The following is a 21,515-nucleotide window of genomic DNA, read 5'->3' as shown; positions in this document are numbered from 1 at the left end:
TTCTAATATCTCTGTGGCTCATTTGGGTACTCAGTTTCCACCTGTATCCCCTAGTGCGTGTGCCCCTTGTGTTAAATAGCCTGTCTTTATCTACCCTGTCGATTCCCTTGAGAATCTTGAATGTGGTGATCATGTCCCCCCCATGTGTGTGTGTGTGTGTGTGTACTCACCTAATTGTGCTTGCGGGGGTTGAGCTTTGGCTCTTTGGTCCCGCCTCTCAACTGTCAATCAACTGGTGCACAGATTCCTGAGCCTACTGGGCTCTATCATATCTACATTTGAAACTGTGTATGGAGTCAGCCTCCACCACATCACTTTCTAGTGCATTCCATTTACTAACTACTCTGACACTGAAAAAGTTCTTTCTAATGTCTCTGTGGCTCATTTGGGTACTCAGCTTCCACCTGTATCTCCTTGTTCGCGTCCCTCCAGTGTTGAATAGTTCATCCTTGTTTACCCGGTCGATTCCCCTGAGGATTTTGTACGGTGTGATCATGTCCCCCCCTTACTCTTCTGTCTTCCAGTATCGTAAGGTGCATTTCCCGCAGCCTTTCCTCATAACTCATGCCTCTTAGTTCTGGTACTAGTCTAGTAGCATACCTTTGTACTTTTTCCAGCTTCGTCTTGTGCTTGACAAGGTACGGGCTCCATGCTGGGGCCGCATACTCCAGGATTGGTCTTACATATGTTGTGTACAAGATTCTGAATGATTCCTTACACAGGTTCCTGAACGCCGTTCTAATGTTAGCCAGCCTCGCATATGCCGCTGACGTTATTCTCTTTATGTGGGCTTCAGGAGACAGGTTTGGTGTGATATCAACTCCTAGATCTTTCTCTCTGTCTGTTTCATTAAGTACTTCATCTCCTATTCTGTATCCTGTGTCTGGCCTCCTGTTTCCATTGCCTAGTTTCATTACTTTGCATTTACTCGGGTTGAACTTCAACAGCCATTTGTTGGACCATTCACTCAGTCTATCTAGGTCATCTTGTAGCATCCTACTATCATCCTCTGTTTCAATCCTCTTCATAATTTTTGCATCGTCGGCAAACATTGAGAGAAACGATTCTATACCCTCTGGGAGATCATTTACATATACTAGAAACAGTATAGGTCCAAGGACTGACCCCTGCGGGACTCCACTTGTAACGTCTCACCAATCTGAGACCTCACCCCTCACACAGACTCGTTGTCTCCTGTTGTTTAGGTACTCCTCTATCCACCAGAGTACCTTCCCTTTCACTCCAGCCTGCATCTCCAATTTTCGCACTAGCCTCTTGTGTGGCACTGTATCAAAGGCTTTCTGACAATCCAAAAATATGCAGTCTGCCCATCCTTCTCTATCTTGCCTTATTTTTGTTGCCTGGTCGTAGAATTCAAGTAACCCTGTGAGGCAGGACCTGACATCCCTGAACCCATGTTGATGCTGTGTTACAAAGTTCCTTCGCTCCAGATGCTCCACTAGTTTTTTTCGCACAATCTTCTCCATCAGCTTGCATGGTATGCATGTTAGGGACACTGGCCTGTAGTTCAGTGCCTCCTGTCTATCCCCTTTCTTGTATATCGGGATTACGTTAGCTGCTTTCCAAATATCTGGCAGTTCCCCTGTTGCCAGTGATTTGTTATACACTATGGAGAGTGGTAGGCACAGTTCTCTTGCTCCTTCCTTTAGAACCCAAGGGGAGATTCCTTCTGGGCCTATAGCCTTTGTCACATCCAACTCTAGTAAACACTTCCTTACTTTCCTGCTGGTAATCTCAAAGTCTTCCAGTGGTTCCTGGTTAGCTATTCCCTCACTTATCTCTGGAATTTCTCCTTGCTCTAAGGTGAAGACCTCCTGGAATTTCTTATTCAGTTCCTCACACACTTCCTTGTCATTTGTAGTGAATCCTTCCGCCCCTATCCTTAATTTCATAACCTGTTCCTTTACTGTTGTTTTTCTCCTGATGTGGCTATGCAACAATTAAGGCTGAGTCTTTGCCTTGCTTGCGATGTCATTTTCGTATTATCTTTCTGCCTCTCTTCTCATCCTGACATATTCATTCCTGGCATTCTGGTATCTTTCTCTGCTCTCCAATGTCCTGTTATTCCTATAGTTTCTCCATGCCCTTTCACTTTGCTGCTTAGCTAGCCTACATCTCTGATTAAACCATGGGTTTCTCATCTTCATTTCTCTGTTTTCCTTTTGGACTGGGTCAAACTTGTTTGCTGTGTGTGTGTGTGTGTGTGTGTGTGTGTGTGTGTGTGTGTGTGTGTGTGTGTGTACTCACCTATTTGTTCCCACCGATTTGTGCTTGTTGAGCTCTGGCTCTTTGGTCCCGCCTTTCAACTGTCAATCAACTGGTGTACAGGTTCCTGAGCCTACTGGGCTCTATTATATCTACACTTATATAAAATTGTTGGCCTCGTGGAAGGTCTTGCGACCATAGATAATGTGTGCGACTACAGGAGAATAGGCAGATATGTAAAAGGGAAAGATCGACCTTTGAAGATCACCCTAAATGTTGCCAAACAGATGGAAGAAGTACTAAGGAATGCTAGAAAATTACAAAGTGATGAGGATGGGAAAGTGTGGTCGTTAAGACGAGATCTTTGAAAAGAAGATAGAGAGAAGCTGAAACTGAACCTCGCCGAGGCAAAACGTTTAAATGAGAGCAGGAATGAAGGAGAAATCAACTCTGTTTTTCTACAAAGTGATAGGGGTAAGCAGACCAGTAAAGTGGTACATAAAGGCAAACCAACAAAATCATTAGAGAGAGGGGGAGTGAAAAATAAGAAGAGGGGGAACAAGTTCCTGAAGATTGCATACACCAACATAGATGGAGTAAGATCGAAGATACTGGAATTAAGTGATGTAATACAGCTGTAGACACCAGACATTGTTGCACTCACGGAGACAAAACTTGAAGATGTTATTTTAAATGAGGTCATATTCCCAAGGGGCTACTCAATATGGAGACGGGACAGAAAAATTAGGAAAGGCAGCGGCGTTGCTGTGCTGGTGAAAGAACACCTAAAGGTGAACGAAATAATAACTGCCAATCCACAAGAAGTTGATATAATAGCACTATAGAGATCTGCCATGAGGATGATAAACTAATGATCATAAATGCATATAGTCCACCGCCAAGCAGTACATGGTCAAAGGAGGAGCTAGATAGTAAACGCGAAGGTCTTATAACAATAATGAGAGAGATCATAGCAAGAGTGGATAACGATAGATCACGAATGTTGATAGTCGGCGACTTCAACTTGAAATCCATAGACTGGGAAGCATATGAAGCTAAAACAGAAGATTTTTGGACCTGTAAATTTGTAGACCTCATCCTGAAAACATTCTTGTATCAACATGTTAAACAAGCTACGAGGATGAGGGAAGGGGACGTTCCCTCCATGCTAGATTTGATATTTACCAGGAAGGAGGAAGAAATATATGACATTCAGTACCTTCTTCCCTTGGTTAAAAGTGATCATGTCTTTTTGGGAATAAAGTATGCAATGCATTATAATCTGGAAGAAAATAAGAAGGTTGATGCAATTGAAAATCCTGATTTTAGGAGAGGACATTATGGGGACGTTAGAACAAATTTTAGTGAGTATAATTGGACAGACTTGTTGCTAGGCAAGGAAGTGAATGAGATGTATGTCAAGTTTTGTGAATATATGATAAAGGCACAAAAAATTTATACCGAAACAGAGATGCAGAACTAGGAAACAGGATTGGTTCAACAGAAATTGCGAGAGGGCCAGAGACCAAAAGACACAAAAATGGAATCGATACAGGAAGAGGCCAAACCCCCAAACATATGACGCGAGAAACAACTACACGGCAGTGAGGAGAGAGGCAGAAAGACATTTTGAAAAAGGGATTGCAGACAAATGTAAAACAGAACCAGGTCTATTCAATAAATTCATAAACAACAAATTGCAGGTAAAGGATAATATTCAGTGGTTGAAAATGGGAAATAGATTCACGGAAAATGAAAAGGAAATGTGTGAAACATTAAACGAAAAGTTCCAAAGTGTGTTTGTACAAAATGAAATCTTCAGGGAACCAGACACAATAAGAATTCCAGAGAACAACATGGAGCACATAGAGGTGTCTAGAGACGAAGTGGAAAAAAATGCTCAAGGAGCTAAATAAGAACAAAGCAGTTGGTTCAGATGGAGTTTCACCTTGGATTCTGAGAGAATGTGCACCTGAGCTCAGCATTCCACTTCAACTGATTTTTCAAGCATCCCTGTTTACAGGAGTTGTAACTGATGTGTGGAAAAAGGTTATCATAGTTCCAATCTACAAAAGTGGAAGCAGGGAAGACCCCTTTAATTATAGTCTTGTATCATTGACAAGTGTAATAGTCAAAATATTGGAAAAGCTAATTAAAACTAAATGGATAGAAGACCTGGAGAGAAATGACATAATATCAGACAGACAGTATGGTTTTCGATCTGGAAGATCCTGTGTTACGAATTTACTCAGTTTCTATGATCGAGCAACAGAGATATTACAGGAAAGAGATAGTTGGGTTGACTACATCTATCTGGACCTAAAAAAAGGCTTTCGACAGAGATCCACATAAGAGGTTGTACTGAAAACTGGAAAATATTGGAGGGGTGACAGGTAAGCTTCTAACATGGATGAAAAATTTTCTGACTGATAGAAAAATGAGGGCAGTGATCAGAGGCAATGTATCGGACTGGAGAAATGTCACAAGTGGAGTACCAGAGGGTTCAGTTCTTGCACCAGTGATGTTTATTGTCTACATAAATGATCTACCAGTTGGTATACAGAATTATATGAACATGTTTGTGATGCTAAGATAATAGGAAGGATAAGAAACTTAGATGATTGTCATGCCCTTCAAGATGACCTGGACAAAATAAGTATATGGAGCACCACTTGGCAAATAGAATTTAATGTTAATAAATGCCATGTTATGGAATGTGGAATAGGATAACATAGAACCCACACAACCCATATATTATGTGAGAAATCTTTAACGAATTCTGATAAAGAAAGAGATCTAGGGGTGGTACTAGATAGAAAACTATCACCTAAGGACCACATAAAGAATATTGTGCGAGGAGCCTATACCACGCTTTCTAACTTCAGAATTGCTTTTAAATACATGGATGGCTATATACTAAAGTAATTGTTCACGACTTTTGTTAGGCCAAAGCTAGAATATGCAGCGGTTGTGTGGTGCCCATATCTTAAGAAGCACATCAACAAACTGGAAAAGGTGCAAAGACATGCTACTAAGTGGCTCCCAGAACCGAAGGGCAAGAGCTACGAGGAGAGGTTAGAAGCATTAAATATGCCAAAACTAGAAGACAGAAGAAAAAGAGGTGATATGATCACTACGTACAAAATAGTAACAGGAATTGATAAAATCGACAGGGAGGATTTCCTGAGACCTGGAACTTCAAGAACAAGAGGTCATAGATTTAAACTAGCTAAACACAGATGCCGAAGAAATATAAGAAAATTCACCTTCGCAAATAGAGTGGTAGACGGTTGGAACATGTTAAGTGAGAAGGTGGTAGAGGCTAAGACCGTCAGTAGTTTCAAAGTGTTATATGACAAAGAGTGCTGGGAAGACGGGACACCACGAGCGTAGCTCTCATCCTGTAACTACACTTAGGTAATTACTTGAAATTGTGTATGGAGTCAGCCTCCACGACATCATTTCTTAATGCATTCCATTTGTCAACCACTCTGACAGTCTGACAAAAAGTTCTTTTTAATATCTTTGTGGCTCATTTGGGCACTCAATTTCCACCTGTGTCCCCTAGTGCATGTACCCCTTGAGTTAAATAGCCTGTCTTTATCATGAACGTTTATCATGAACGTCAAGCTTGTCTTTATCATATGAACGTCAATAATACATACTCTAACTGATATGTCGTAGAATTCAATAAAAGGAAGGTGAGCCTCCATACATGTGATCTCTGATGAATCGACTAAGACTACCGAATCTGTACCATCTAACTCTTCAGAAACTATCATACAGTAACTTGTTTTCAGCAGCTCACAAAACAGAATTAAAAGTCCTGAAAGCCATCATTGAGATAAATGTAACCCCGACCCAAACTAACCAGAAGATAGAGCTAATAATATACTTCAAAACCAACCCTTAAAATGAATGAGATTTATATTGTTTTTCTCCTAAATAAAACACTGAAAATTGCAGTCTAAAACTAACTCGGACAGATAATTTATATTATCAGCAAAATACGATGACTAATGGGTATTTTATGACAGATACGTGATAATTCTTAATTATAATGACATACGACTAAATTTATATTTCCAGCGTATAAGACTGGCATATAAATTGAACGCCACCTAAAATATTGATGGAATTTTAATGAACAATAATATTTTATTATGTAGATGTAGAAAAATACTGTAGATGCGTTTAATGTGATGTCCTTATAGGGAAGTCATTCCAATTCCAGATTAAGGTGTGGTTTGCTACATTACAGACAGATGCAGACACGAGCCATATATACAGATACCAGGAAACTGCATTTTTTTCTGAACAGGTGGAAGAGAACTCTGGCGATGACAGACCCTACATTACTCCTCCCCCTCCTAAGGTCACCGGAGCCGCCCACCGCAGAGTGTTACTGGTAAGTTGCATCACTGATTCTTCTGAGTTGTGGATCACTAAAAAATGTGTTGTTATTGCACGGTCTCATGTTAGCAACGAACTGTCTATAACAGGTAAACTTGAGATTGATGTAATTATCTTGTGTCCATTGATTGACCTTAGAAGGATTTGATTGTTAAAATGGCGACTGTAGGTCGTCATTCAGACCATTCCCACAATGCAGACTTATTACAGACGATATTCAACCATGGAGATATCTTCTGTGTTATCTCCAGCATTTTGTGTGCTTAAGGTGAACTGACTGAAAGAGCCAAACTATGGTTAAGTTTTTACCTAATGTTGTATCAAATTCCGTTTTATGGTGATTAGTTTGGCAAAACTTGTTTTTTTGTCTTGTACATTGTATTGAGTGCACAAGTCACCGGTATCAGGCAACAGCTGTTTTATCTTCTTCAGTATAGAATAAATTCCAGCCCCTCATTAATAGAAGCGTTTGATATATGCTCATACAGTCGTTGCTGACCACTTGTGTTCTTCAATATAAACTGACAGTTGCTATATAACTGACAATATATAGGAACTGTGTGAGTGAGTCCTCACGTGAGGAGAGGACTTTAAGTGTCTTCAAGTGAGTGTGTCCCCACTTGAACGAACTATATGGGGCGAAGCCCCATATAGTTCGTTCATACTATATAGTTCCATATAGTTCATTCCAGTGCGGAATTCGTTCCAACCGTCCGGCCCCAACAACTTAAAAAAAATTATATATAGTGAACCATATTAACCAAACACCTCCCAGCCTTTCCCCCCTCAATGCCTCTCTCCATCACTGCCTCCCTCCATCACTGCTTCTCCCCCATCAATAACTCGTCTTTCGAGGCAAAACTGGTTTGTGCTTCTATCCTCCTTTACCACCTAGACTCCCTCCCTCACCACTACCACCTCCCCTGACAACTTCTTCCACCACTGACACCACCTGCCTCCCCTGACAACACCTGCCTCCCCTGACAACACCTTCCACCACTGACACCACCTGCCTCCCCTGACAACTTCTTCCACCACTGACACCACCTGCCTCCCCTGACAACACCTTCCACCACTGACCCCACCTGCCTCCCCTGACCCCACCTACCTCCCCTGACAACACCTTCCACCACTGACCCCACCTGCCTCCCCTGACCCCACCTGCCTCCCCTGACAACACCTTCCACCACTGACCCCACCTGCCTCCCCTGACCCCACCTGCCTCCCCTGACAACACCTTCCACCACTGACACCACCTGCCTCCCTTGATAACACCTTCCACCACTGACCCCACCTGCCTCCCCTGACAACACCTGCCTCCCCTGACAACACCTTCCACCACTGACCCCACCTGCCTCCCCTGACCCCACCTGCCTCCCCTGACAACACCTTCCACCACTGACACCACCTGCTTCTCTTGACAACACCTTCCACCACTGACCCCACCTGCCTCCCCTGACAACACCTGCCTCCCCTGACAACACCTTCCACCACTGACACCACCTACCTCCCCTGACAATACCTTCCACCACTGACCCCACCTGCCTCCCTTGACAACATCATCCACCACTGACCTCACCTGCCTCCCCTGACAACACCTTCCACCACTGACACCACCTGCCTCCCCTGACAACTTCTTCCACCACTGACACCACCTGCCTCCCCTGACAACACCTTCCACCACTGACACCACCTGCCTCCCCTGACAACACCTTCCACCACTGACACCACCTGCCTCCCCTGACAATACCTTCCACCACTGACACCACCTGCCTCCCCTGACAACACCTTCCACCAATGACCCCACCTGCCTCCCCTGACAACACCTGCCTCCCCTGACAACACCTTCCACCACTGACACCACCAGCCTCCCCTGACAATACCTTCCACCACTGACCCCACCTGCCTCCCTTGACAACATCTTCCACCACTGACCTCACCTGCCTCCCCTGACAACACCTTCCACCACTGACACCACCTGCCTCCCCTGACAACTTCTTCCACCACTGACACCACCTGCCTCCCTTGACAACATCTTCCACCACTGACACCACCTGCCTCCCCTGACAACACCTTCCACCACTGACACCACCTGCCTCCCCTGACAATACCTTCCACCACTGACCCCACCTGCCTCCCTTGACAACATCTTCCACCACTGACACCACCTGCCTCCCCTGACAACACCTTCCACCACTGACACCACCTGCCTCCCCTGACAATACCTTCCACCACTGACCCCACCTGCCTCCCTTGAGAACATCTTCCACCACTGACACCACCTGCCGTCCCTGACAACACCTTCCACCACTGACACCACCTGCCTCCCCTGACAATACCTTCCACCACTGACCTCACCTGCCTCCCCTGACAACACCTTCCACTACTGACACCTCCTGCCTCCCCTGACAACTTCTCCTACCACTGACACCACCTGCCTCCCCTGACAACACCTTCCACCACTGACACCACCTGCCTCCCCTGACAACACCTTCCACCACTGACACCACCTGCCTCCCCTGACAACACCTGCCTCCCCTGACACCACCTGCCCCCCCTGACAACACCTTCCACCACTGACACCACCTGCCTCCCCTGACCCCACCTGCCTCCCCTGACAACACCTGCCTCCCCTGACAACATCTTCCATCACTGACACCACCTGCCTCCCCCTGACACCTTCCACGACTGACACCACCTGCCTCCCCTGACAACACCTTCCACCACTGACACCACCTGCCTCCCCTGAGCCCACCTGCCTCCCCTGACACCACCTGCCTCCCCTGACAACTTCTTCCACCACTGACACCACCTGCCTCCCCTGACAACACCTTCCACCACTGACACCACCTGCCTCCCCTGACCCCACCTGCCTCCCCTGACACCACCTGCCTCCCCTGACAACTTCTTCCACCACTGACACCACCTGCCTCCCCTGACAACTTCTTCCACCACTGACACTACCTCCCTCCCCTGACAACTTCTTCCACCACCTGCCTCCCCTGACAACTTCTTCTACCACTGACACCACCTGCCTCCCCAGACAACACCTTCCACCACTGACACTACCTGCCTCCCCTGACAACTTCTTCCACCACTGACACCACCTGCCTCCCCTGACAACACCGTCCTCCACTGACACCACTTGCCTCACCTGACAACTTCTTCCACCGCTGACACCACCTGCCTCCCCTGACAACACCGTCCACAACTGACACTACCTGCCTCACCTGACAACTTCTTCCACTGCTGACACCACCTGCCTCACCTGACAACTTCTTCCACCACTGACCCCACCTGCCTCCCTGTTGTAAATAGTGGGTTGCACTATGGGGGATCTAGTAATAATTTGGTGAAGGGGCAGCAGTTAGAATAAAGATGTATCTCTAGTAGTGGAGATCAGTAAGGCCCGGCCCCCATGAACCATACAAGAGTAAACTTATAGTGGCTTCTTACTGAAATTGTCAGCCTAGAGGTAGATCATAGATCTCCTACACAGGAAGAATGGATACTCCTTTAACTAACTTACTTATTTATTAACCCCTTAACAACCCCCCATATACATTCACACCAATAACAATAATTACTTTACCACACTATCTTACGTTAGAAGCCTTGGTCCACATAAGAAGAATGCAAGGTTTTACACTGAGCACAAGCTAGGGTAAAGTTTACTAGTGAAGAACTTGAAACTTGAGGCAGCTTAGGGGCAGTGAGCCCACGTGGTACCCTAGCACAACACAACACTAAGGGGTACCCAAAACACAGGAAAATACTACCCCAGGTCTTCACAAGCCTTACACTTCCAGAGTAGGCACAATTAGATACACCGTACTTATCTTAGTGGTTACAGGAACTTAAGGTAAGGGAGAGAAGTAGGAGGAAAGGTAGGGGAGTGCAGAGCAACTCAGGAAAGGTCTTGACCCCACGAACGCCAGCCAGAGAAGGAAGACCATCTCCAGTCTCCTTCCTCAGCTGACTCGCTGCCGGCAGACTACTCAACTAATCGTACAGCAGCCCTATATCCAAGTTTACTCAGATCTACTTTACTAATACTTTCTAATCATTTGTAAACATAGTTGATGCCTATTTTATTACTTAATAATCAACCCCAAGCTCAGTCTTTAAATGCTCTTTGAGAAACAAGAATCGTCTTACGTCTGGCAGGGAAGATACAAACACAGACACCTCACCATGCGCCTCACTAATATAAAGTAGTTTATTTAGCTCAATTTAACCTCTGGTTTCCAATTGAGGAACCCAGGGTCGTAACACTCCCCTAACAAAACCTTCCACCACCTGCCTCCCCTAACAAAACCTTCCACCACTGACACCACCTGCCTCCCATGACAACTTCTTCCACCACTGACACCACCTGCCTCCCCTGACAACTTCTTCTACCACTGACACCACCTGCCTCCCCTGACAACACCGTCCACCACTGACCCCACCTGCCTCCCCTGACACCATTTTATCATCCTTTAACCATTTCTCCCTAGAAACAATGGGTAAGCATAATAAAACACCGTATAACATAACTGTTTACACTTTGGCGAATCGGTGACCGCATGGATGAACAATCCTTGTTTAGTACCGAATTCCGGGAATTCACTAGAGCGGGGTTTGTTAGATTAGCTATATAGCAACTGACAGTTGCTATATAGCAACTGTTATCAGCGAAATATGGTGACTAATGACTTTTTTATGACACCTGATAATTGTTATATACAATTATATAATTTTGTATTTGTGTGTTTGTATTTGTAGCATATATGACTGACAATATTTTTTTTCAATATATGACTGATAATAGATATTTAAAGAAAATATAGTTCATATTGATTTTTCATAGATGTTTTTATAAAAAATTGCCTCTACCTAAAACTTGATTTATAATTTATTTTTAATAATTTTTCTTTTATTATTATTTCAACTTGCAGCAGATTACATTTCTTTTAAGAAGATTAAATTGTATCTCTCTTATATTTATATACACAAAATTATTTATCATTATGATAATTTTTGCATTATTGTCAAAAGATAACCAACTTTGTCAACTTGGAGTTCCTCAATTACTTTATTTCATCTTATATCTGAAAAGTCTGGATGCATTTCAGTTAAATTTACATTCGAAAGCTAGTTATCTTTTTTAACTAACAATATTGTCATATTTATAACAGTGATCAGCAAAACTGAACTCTTCAAACCCAGTTGTTTTTTTCAAAAGTCACTCTTCAAAGTGACCAATAAAGCTAAGTGTTCATGAAGAAGCGTGATTCCATTAACCAATCAGGTAGTTTTTCTTATTTTATAACCAAAAAACAGCGGTCAGTTGGCCAAGTAACTTCACCTGCATCCACCGCGTCTCCTGGACACTGCGACCTGCCAAGCAAATTACACAACATGCTTTTGTTTACTGAACAGGTTGAGTTGAAGTGTGTTGACGACAGAGTCCCATTCCCCCCCCCCTTTCCTCTCAGAGATGACAGGGCCGCCTCACTGCATTAATGCCAGTCGTGATTCATCAGACTGTTAATCAGATTTAAAAATAACCCCTTATTATATAAACTCTCCTGTTCTCTCTTTGCACCTCTCACTCTTGGCACCTCTTACACTTTCCAACTCTCACTCTTTGCACCTCTCACTCTTTGCACCTCTCACTCTTTGCATTACTCACTCTTGTCTGCCTGAATATAAACACTAGAGTTACAGCTGCTGCATCTCTCCCTCTCCTAAGGACAAAGGGTTCGAATACACCAACCCGGACTTTGTGGACGGTAAGCCACTTTATCAGAAGGACATCCTGTTGAACCCTGAACAATGGCAAGCTCTGAGGGAGAGAAAGGCCCTTGCTAGTGTCGCATCTAGATGGCCAGAAGTCAACGGCTTTCCCCTTGTTCCCTACATCACAGTTAGTCCAGGTTAGTAATACTTAGCATCGATGTTATGTGTAAAAGTTTAGAAATAATATGACAACTTTATATTCAGAAAATTAAGCAAACAGTTTATAAAAATATATGACCGAAATCAATTTTTCCTAATAATTTCACTGTATACAACGCCCATTCTGGAGAGCGTTCCCAACGTCAAGAAAGTGTCGTACATGCTGTGAGTGAGAGGTGTAGGGTGATCGTGCTGCTGGGAGTTGTATAGGGACGTCCTGTACATGAGGTCATCTTCTAATAATGAATAAAGGTGAGCGAGAGGGAGTTCTGTGACTTACATGACCAAACACTACCATCGTTGTTGGTCAGAATTACCTGCAGATTTATTCTGGGAAATGCTACTCATGAACTTGTATTCGCTGCAACCTGTCCTCTTTATAACACGTCGCATTTTGACGTATACTTTACCTAAAGCCTCAAACTGCAAAACTAGAAAATTGTAGCGGCTCGCAAAATTGACATGCTGTCCCATTTTGTGTTCGTAGTTCCTCTGGCTGGAACTTTAGGCACTTAAGTACCACAGTTTCTTATAGTTGGGGACACTGGCGAGAATGGGCTGCTGTCACAGAACTTTCACACACACTTATCTACATCAAAACAACGACTTTTTTTTATTTATCAATCCGTAAAGAATCATTACGAAGGAGCGCCAAACTTTGTTATTCTATATCAGAGCTTAGATTGCTGCTTATTATTATTACTTAGGTTTTTCAATAAGTCTACAGAAGCAAATGTGCCAAATGAAACATTCATAACTCTCGCAAGTTAAAAATTATTCACGAGTTTTTAAGATGTGTACAAATGGCTTTTACGATTAAAAAACTAATTTGTCTTGACGGTGATTCGATGCATGTATAAGAAGAGGTACTTAGACATTGCGAAGGGTACTTACATATAACCACCCTCGCTCCTGAAACAATCCACATTCCTAAATTTCCCTGATTCCAACACTCTTTTTAACTCAAAAGATCCATTACGAGGTCTCACATAGCTCATATTTACATTCTTTAAGGACCCTGGGAACTTCATTTAACTCCGAGAATTGACTGACTTTCGCCTTCGTGGGCTGAGGTATGCTGAACTCTGTAACTACTATATGAATACTAGAACGCTTATTTATTTTTTAATTATTTATATACAAGAAGGTACATTGGGTTTGTGAGAATACATAGCATCGTATTTACAGTCTTGTAAAGCCACTAGTACGCGCAGCGTTTCGGGCAGGTCCTTAATCTAACAGATAATTTTAAGTAGGTAAATTCTAGCAGAATTAATAAAATGATAACAGATACATTGCAAGAAAAAAATGAGATGAGAGAGATTAGTAAGTATTTTAAGGCACATTGGTATATTAAAGCTCTGATTGATTACATTGACAGCTTGATTCGTAATTTAAACAAGATTAATAGGCGCCATACAGCAGATTGATAGCACATATAAGAAGACAGCAATGATCACAATGGTAAAGATGTTCGGATTGGGTACATAAAGATTGGGAGATTGGGTACCAATAGATACAGTGCAATTTTAAAGCAACAAGGTAAAAAAACTGTGAAGATGAAATTAGGTACTTTTTACTTTTGTTTTTGAATGACGCAAAAGTTGGACAGCTTTTCAATTCATTAGGGAGTGAGTTCCATAGACTGGGTCCCTTTATTTGCATAGAGTGTTTACACAGATTAAGTGTGACTCTGGTGATATCAAAGAGATATTTATTTCTGGTGTGGTGATAATGCGTCCTATTACATCTGTCCAGGAAGAGACTTGATGATATATTGAACCTGTACCCAAGATTGACCATGTAATGGTCATATAACTGATATATATGAATGGTCATATAACTGATATCAACACGAGCGCACTAGACTTTGAAAGAGAAATTGAAAACATGCTCATGCACTCGGCCCCAGTCCAGATTCATGGAAATCAATATTTATTAAGAAATGCAAAGTGCCAGTAGCACAGGCACTCAGTGTGGGAACCGACCTGTGAGATTTATATTTATTTAATTTATATGAATTTATATAGAATTTATATTTGTGTTAATTTGTATACTTCGATAGCAATTTGTATGATGTTAAGTGGACTGTATTTCTGCAATAATCTCACAAATCGCTCCTCTACACATTAGGGGGGGTTTATATTAAATTTATATATGTGCAGCCAATCAAACTACAGTATTAACTACACATTAGTGTACATTGAAGAGGTTCCTTATCTTATTGTACAGCAGGCCTTAGTCCACAAGGTATAACCAGGATGTAGACACCAAATTATCCTCTTTGAGGTAGCTTCCATCACCCTGGTAACTGGTACACAAAGCATGCTTCCTCATCTTGACCTGTCAAAAGGGCGTTAGCTATGAAGCCAGAATCCTAATATATGACAGCTATATCAGAGAAAACACTGTACAAGGAACCATAAAGACCTAGGCTTAATTACCTTGTTTGAGTCGATCATTTGTGATCTAACCGGTGCGCCCTATCTACGGACATTAATGGCCAAAAATGATTAGATAAACGGGTTTCGGAAAGACATTTCCCTTGAGATTGATGACAGCGTGTTGATGATGGCAGATCACTACTCTGATCTTCCATAACACTTCGTCCAAGAGAATTTATAGGAGCCGTAATTCGCTCCACGACTCTGTGGTCTTAAACAATAACAATGGCTGACCACTCCCTCACAACTGACGCTACTGGCCTACATTGTCCAGATATCAGAAAGTGATAGAAGGGTCACATTTACTCTATTTTAATATTGATAATTAAGTTAATTTATATGAGATGTTTTTATGATGGCAAAGTCCAAAGACTAATGTATTTAAGAATAATTCCCACCATAATAGGTGGTGAATTTATAATAGTATGTGGTAATGATATCCCGTTTTCTATAGACGGAAATTCCACTACAAGTTACATTTTCTATGGGTTAACTTGTTTATGCAACACAGCAGCAATATTATCTGCCTGTATGATATTATTAAATGGTGTCGGATTTTCCGACATAATTCCCCAGGGGCTGCTCACGGGTTGAAGTCCTATTTAGAACAGATGAACACCGATACTCCTCCTTCGAATTATTAGATTAATTTGATGTTAGTAGTTAGTAATCACACATTTCTGTGTCTGTTCGTACAGGACGGATGTCCCGAACTAGAGTTGCAGGGGTTAGAAGTCTAATGCGATTTCATTTCCCTGTTAACTCTTGAAAGGCTAATATTCAAGCCTAATTACATATTATTTAACCCAGAAGACTGAATGTGATCAAGTACTACAGTCAAGTAAGATTCAGGGACTGCTGTGAGATCAGTGACATTAGATATAACTTGAAGTTTGTTCAGGTAACTGGTCACTGATATATAAACACTGAGGCCCATGGAATACATCTTGATTAAATAATAAATGTATCAAATCAGTCATCAGATTTATTGGGGTTTAATTTAGTTAATTGATTCAGAAGATTGAATAGCTCATCATTAAAGTAAAGTATGGTTCTGAGACTGCAGTGGGTTCAGTGACATTGGTCGCAGTGACTTGTAGCTGTTTAGGCTACTGTTCACTGATTTGCCACTGAGGCCTCATGAACTCATCTTCAGCTTTAAATGATGATACTAACATCAACCTCTGTTGGTATAGTCAGCTGTAATCTCCTTAGTATAATGCTACTGGAGAAATTTAATCAGCTGACAAATTTAGATTTCTATTGGTATTGTTTATGTGCAGTCATAGGTCTCCTCAGGCTTGATACTGGGCCTGAGAGTAATTTACCTCCTGCAGAGTTTAACATGGTTATGCCCTGATATTTAGTAGGGCTACCGATGAATCGATGGTAATAGTCTGTCCCAACAAGGAGACCGAAGTCGGTGAGGTGATCAGACTTAATATTATCTGCCAATTTTATTCCTCTATTTCTCAGGAATTTGGCTGTTGCTCTCAGACCTTGAACTTGTAGGTCTACTGGTATTTTGTCCACCACAATGGCTTATACTCTACAGACGTACCTGCCTAAACGTACTGATGGTTGTACCACCTGGTAGACTTGAGGTCCTGCATCTGTTACAAACCCTGAGATATTGAATGACATCTGGGCTACAGGCCTTAATTGTAGTTTATCTGCCAACTTTTTAGTGACATATGTTCTCTGGGACCCTTGGTCAAACAACCCACGGGTATGGACCTTGGTCCTGTTATTCTGGATGGTAATTTGGGCAGTAGGCAAAGTTGTATTACCTTTAGACTTTGCCGATTGGACACTCTTTGTTTGTTGCACCTTGCAGTACTGTACTGTGGTGGGAATGCTATCTTCCACCTTGGGGTTTGGAGACGTTGTTTTGGTGTCTCTGCACAATGCTGCAGGGTGCTGACCTTTGTTACACCTATTACAGGTATGTAATTGGGTATCACAGTCGTTGATGTTATTTTTCCTGAGGCACCTCGTGCAATGTTGCAAATCTTTGAGTCGCTCAACATGGGCGTCACTATCAGGAAAATTAGGGCAGCGGTACATTGAATGTTTCTCATTGCAGAACAAACATGTTCCATAGCTTCCAGTACCCTTTGGTGTAACGTTCTTGGGTGACACAGTAACTATAGGCTTGGAGGGTCCCACTGCATATACGCCCACACTGCTACTGTTCCACTTTAGTGTTGAATTATATTGTCTAGATTGATTTGGAGTACCTTTGGTACTCTGTGGTTTACTATTATTGGTTTCTGAGGGTTTACTTGGTGGTTTTAATTTGTCATGTGTTCGTAATTGATGAACTACTGACTTTAAACCCTCAGATATTTCATTCATGGATAAGATACTTTTATTGTAATGAGCACTCATTTGTCTCAATATGTCCCTAGGTATTTTCTCCTGGACAATTATTTTCAAGACCCACTCAGCCCCGTTTGTATCTGCTGTCAGGTTGAGGGCATTGATCAATGATTCTACCTCCAGCTTGAAGACTTGGAGTGAATCAGCTGAAGCCTCCGGTGGGGGTAAATGCAACAGCTCATGAACTAAATGTGATGTTCTTACTTCTGGATCAGCATAATTATCCTTGAGGAGTTTTACTGCCAGATCATAGCCGTCATTAGTTAATCTCAGATGGGATACTACTGTTTTAGCCTCACCTGATAATTGGCCTTGCAAATAAGAGAATTTAATACTCTTTGGTAAAGATTGTTTTGAGTCCACAAGGTCAACGAATTTGTTCCAAAATTCGTCCCAATCTTCCTCATCTTTTCCTGAGAAAGTGGGTAAATTAATTTGAGGGAGTCGAGCTTCTGCTTGACTCGTATTAGATGCAACTGTTGTTGTTGTTGCTGTTGCCTTGTTTTGGGCAATTAATTTGACATAAGGCTGTAACGTGGCCTGAGTGTGATCTTCATAATTCGCAAGATCAACCATAATGTCGTCTATTTCTGTTTCTGATAAATTGGTGTTGGCAAGTTCAGTCACATATGTTGCTATTTGGCATTTGATTTGCTCAAATTTACCTGCAGCTGCTTGATAATAGCTTTCCAGGTCAGCATAATCAACTGGTGATTGTTGTGACAAATCTTCACATTTCTTGATCTGTCTTGTTAAGTGGCCTTTAAGACCTGCAAGGGTTCTCCTCATTCTCCCTGCATTATCCATACTGGCTAGTTGGTGAAGCCTTGTGGGGCTTGTACTTGGGTCTCTCATAATACAGAACAAGTACTGATGGTAGCCTAGGGTAAAATTTCTGCACTCACTAGGCTGTAATCCTACCTCTACTAGAGGTTAGCACTTAAAATTAATACACATTATATATATACAATCATACACACTAATGATTTGAGTGATAAACCAGTGTCATTGGAAGTACCTTTAGGTTAGCTCTTCTATATCACTCTAGGATGGTATAGACACTAATTAATCACTCGAAGGTGTAATGATCATAAGTAAATTATTATATATACACAACTCAACTCGAGTTGATAAAAATTACACCCAAAATAGGGTCTGGACCATTCATTAATGGTGTTAGGTTGTTTAATATAGTACAACTGACTATAGTAATAATGGGACTAGGATGAACAATAAATAGTTCAACTAGTCAATAGTAATATCCTACCCTGTTGTGGGTTGGCAATTAGTAAATATTATATTGTGAACACTAGTGCAATATATTAAATATTTCTCTATTTTGGAGAAATAATATACATAATTATTGATAATAGCCTCTTAATTGCCTCTATGAAACTTCTAATATTATCAAGAAGTATTAAATATTATTAGTGACCTCGCGAAATAAAGTCCACAAAATTCGTAGATAATCTCTAGCGAAATTAAACACCACGAAATCCGTGAACAATCTCGCGAAGACACAGCCACTAATTTGGCTGGCTTCAATATTAGCGCTGTCAATACACAGAATAACACGCCACCAAATCTGTGGGTGTGCATGAAACCGCTGATAAGGCTGAACTGAACTGAGTGGGGCTCGTGAACTCGTTCGAGGCAACGCCGCCGTCTTTGACTGGCTTTGTTTAAATCACACTGCACTAGTATATTTAATGAATCCACTGGTTAACTGGTTCATCCGGTACTAAGATGACCAAATAATCTGTCATCCGACTCGCAGATGACCAAATAATATGGGAACCGACCTGTGAGATTTATATTTATTTAATTTATATGAATTTATATAGAATTTATATTTGCGTTAATTTGTATACTTCGATAGCAATTTGTATGATGTTAAGTGGACTGTATTTCTGCAATAATCTCACAAATCGCTCCTCTACACATTAGGGGGGTTTATATTAAATTTATATATGTGCAGCCAATCAAACTACAGTATTAACTACACATTAGTGTACATTGAAGAGGTTCCTTATCTTATTGTACAGCAGGCCTTAGTCCACCAGGTATAACCAGGATGTAGACACCAAATTATCCTCTTTGAGGTAGCTTCCATCACCCTGGTAACTGGTACACAAAGCATGCTTCCTCGTCTTGACCTGTCGAAAGGGCGCTAGCTATGAAGCCATAATCCGAATATATGACAGCTATATCAGAGAAAACACTGTACAAGGAACCATAAAGACCTAGGCTTAATTACTTTGTTTGAGTCGATCATTTGTGATCTAACCGGTGCGCCCTATCTACTGACATTAATGGCCAAAAATGGTTAGATAAACGGGTTTCGGAAAGACACTTCCCTTGAGATTGATGACAGCGTGTTGATGATGGCAGATCACTACTCTGATCTTCCATAACACTTCGTCCAAGAGAATTTATAGGAGCCGTAATTCGCTCCACGACTCTGTGGTCTTAAACAATAACAATGGCTGACCACTCCCTCACAACTGACGCTACTGGCCTACATTGTCCAGATATCAGAAAGTGATAGAAGGGTCACATTTACTCTATTTTAATATTGATAATTAAGTTAATTTATATGAGATGTTTTTATGATGGTAAAGTCCAAAGACTAATGTATTTAAGAATAATTCCCACCATAATAGGTGGTGAATTTATAATAGTATGTGGTAATGATATCCCGTTTTCTATAGACGGAAATTCCACTACAAGTTACATTTTCTATGGGTTAACTTGTTTATACAACACAGCAGCAATATTATCTGCCTGTATGATATTATTAAATGGTGTCGGATTTTCCGACACTCAGTATAGTGTGGAGGAAGAGCTTGGACACGGGGGAGATACCAGATGCACTTAAAGTAGCAGACACAAGGGAGGGAGCAAAGCATTGGCAAAGAATTATAGACCAGTTGCACTAACATCGCACATAACAAAAGTATTTGAGAGAGTGATTAGGAGTCAGGTCACCAATTTCATGGAGACCAATGACCTTCACAACCCAGGCCAACATGGATTTCGAGCGGGAAGATCGTGCCTCTCACAGCTACTTGAGCACTACGACAAAGTCACTGAGGCATTAGAAGAAAAACAGAATGCTGATGTGATATACACGGACTTCGCAAAGACTTTCGATAAATGTGACCATGGCATGATAGCACACAAAATGAAGTCAATGGGAATAACCGGTAAAGTAGGACAATGGATACTCAATTTTCTGTCAAACAGGACTCAACGAGTAACGGTCAACCATATAAAATCTAGTCCAAGAGCAGTTAAAAGCTCTGTACAGTCCTTGCATCGCTGTTTTTCCTTATTCTCATATCAGATATAGACAAAAATACTAGTCACAGCTTCGTATCATCCTTTGCAGATGACACAAAAATCAGTATGAAAATTACCTAGCTGAAGACATTGAAAAACTTCAAGCTGATATTACTAAGGTTTTCGACTGGGCATTAGAAAATAACACGATGTTTAACAGTGATAAATTCCACGTACTCAGGTACGGTAAAAATGAGGACCTTAAACATAATACAGGGTACAAAACACAATCAAATGTGCCCATAATAGGAAAACAGCATGTAAAGGATTTGGAAATAATGATGTTTGACGACCTAACGTTTAGGGAGCATAACCAAGCAAATATTGCGTCAGCCAGAAAAATGATAGGATGGATTACGAGAACTTTCAAATCCAGGAATCCCATCACAATGGTTGTACTCGTCAAGTCACTTGTATTGTCCCGTCTTGAGTACTGCTCAGTACTCACTTCACCCTTCAGAGCAGGAGAGATTGCTGAAATAGAGGGAATACAGAGAACATATACGCCACGCATAGACGCGATAAAGCACCTAAATTATTGGGATCGTCTCAAAGCCCTCCAAATGTACTCACTAGCAAGAAGACGAGAGAGATATCAAATAATATACACCTGGAAGATACTGGAGGGCCAAGTACCAAATCTACACAGTAAAATAACAACGTACTGGAGTAAACGATATGGAAGAAAATGCAGAATAGAACCAGTGAAGAGCAGGGGTGCCATAGGCACAATCAGAGAACACTGTATTAACATCAGAGGTCCGC

At 41.8% G+C, this 21,515-nt stretch overlaps 1 protein-coding gene across 1 annotated transcript in view; it reads left to right on the top strand.

Annotated features, from left to right (window-relative positions):
- The first annotated feature begins 3,391 nt into the window (after nt 1-3,391).
- LOC138364781 (blastula protease 10-like) overlaps nt 3,392-21,515 on the top strand; it is a 141,032-nt gene continuing 122,908 nt past the window's right edge. Inside the window, exons 1-3 of the mRNA XM_069324754.1 lie at nt 3,392-3,574; nt 6,488-6,634; nt 12,377-12,560. Coding sequence (XP_069180855.1) covers nt 3,392-3,574; nt 6,488-6,634; nt 12,377-12,560 — 514 coding nt within the window. The remainder of the gene's footprint in view (nt 3,575-6,487; nt 6,635-12,376; nt 12,561-21,515) is intronic.

Source organism: Procambarus clarkii, chromosome 14, assembly GCF_040958095.1.
Source record: "Procambarus clarkii isolate CNS0578487 chromosome 14, FALCON_Pclarkii_2.0, whole genome shotgun sequence".
Classification (NCBI taxonomy): Eukaryota; Metazoa; Arthropoda; class Malacostraca; order Decapoda; family Cambaridae; genus Procambarus; species Procambarus clarkii.
Note: the sequence above shows the minus strand (reverse complement) of the source record. Positions and strands in the feature narration are given on the sequence as shown.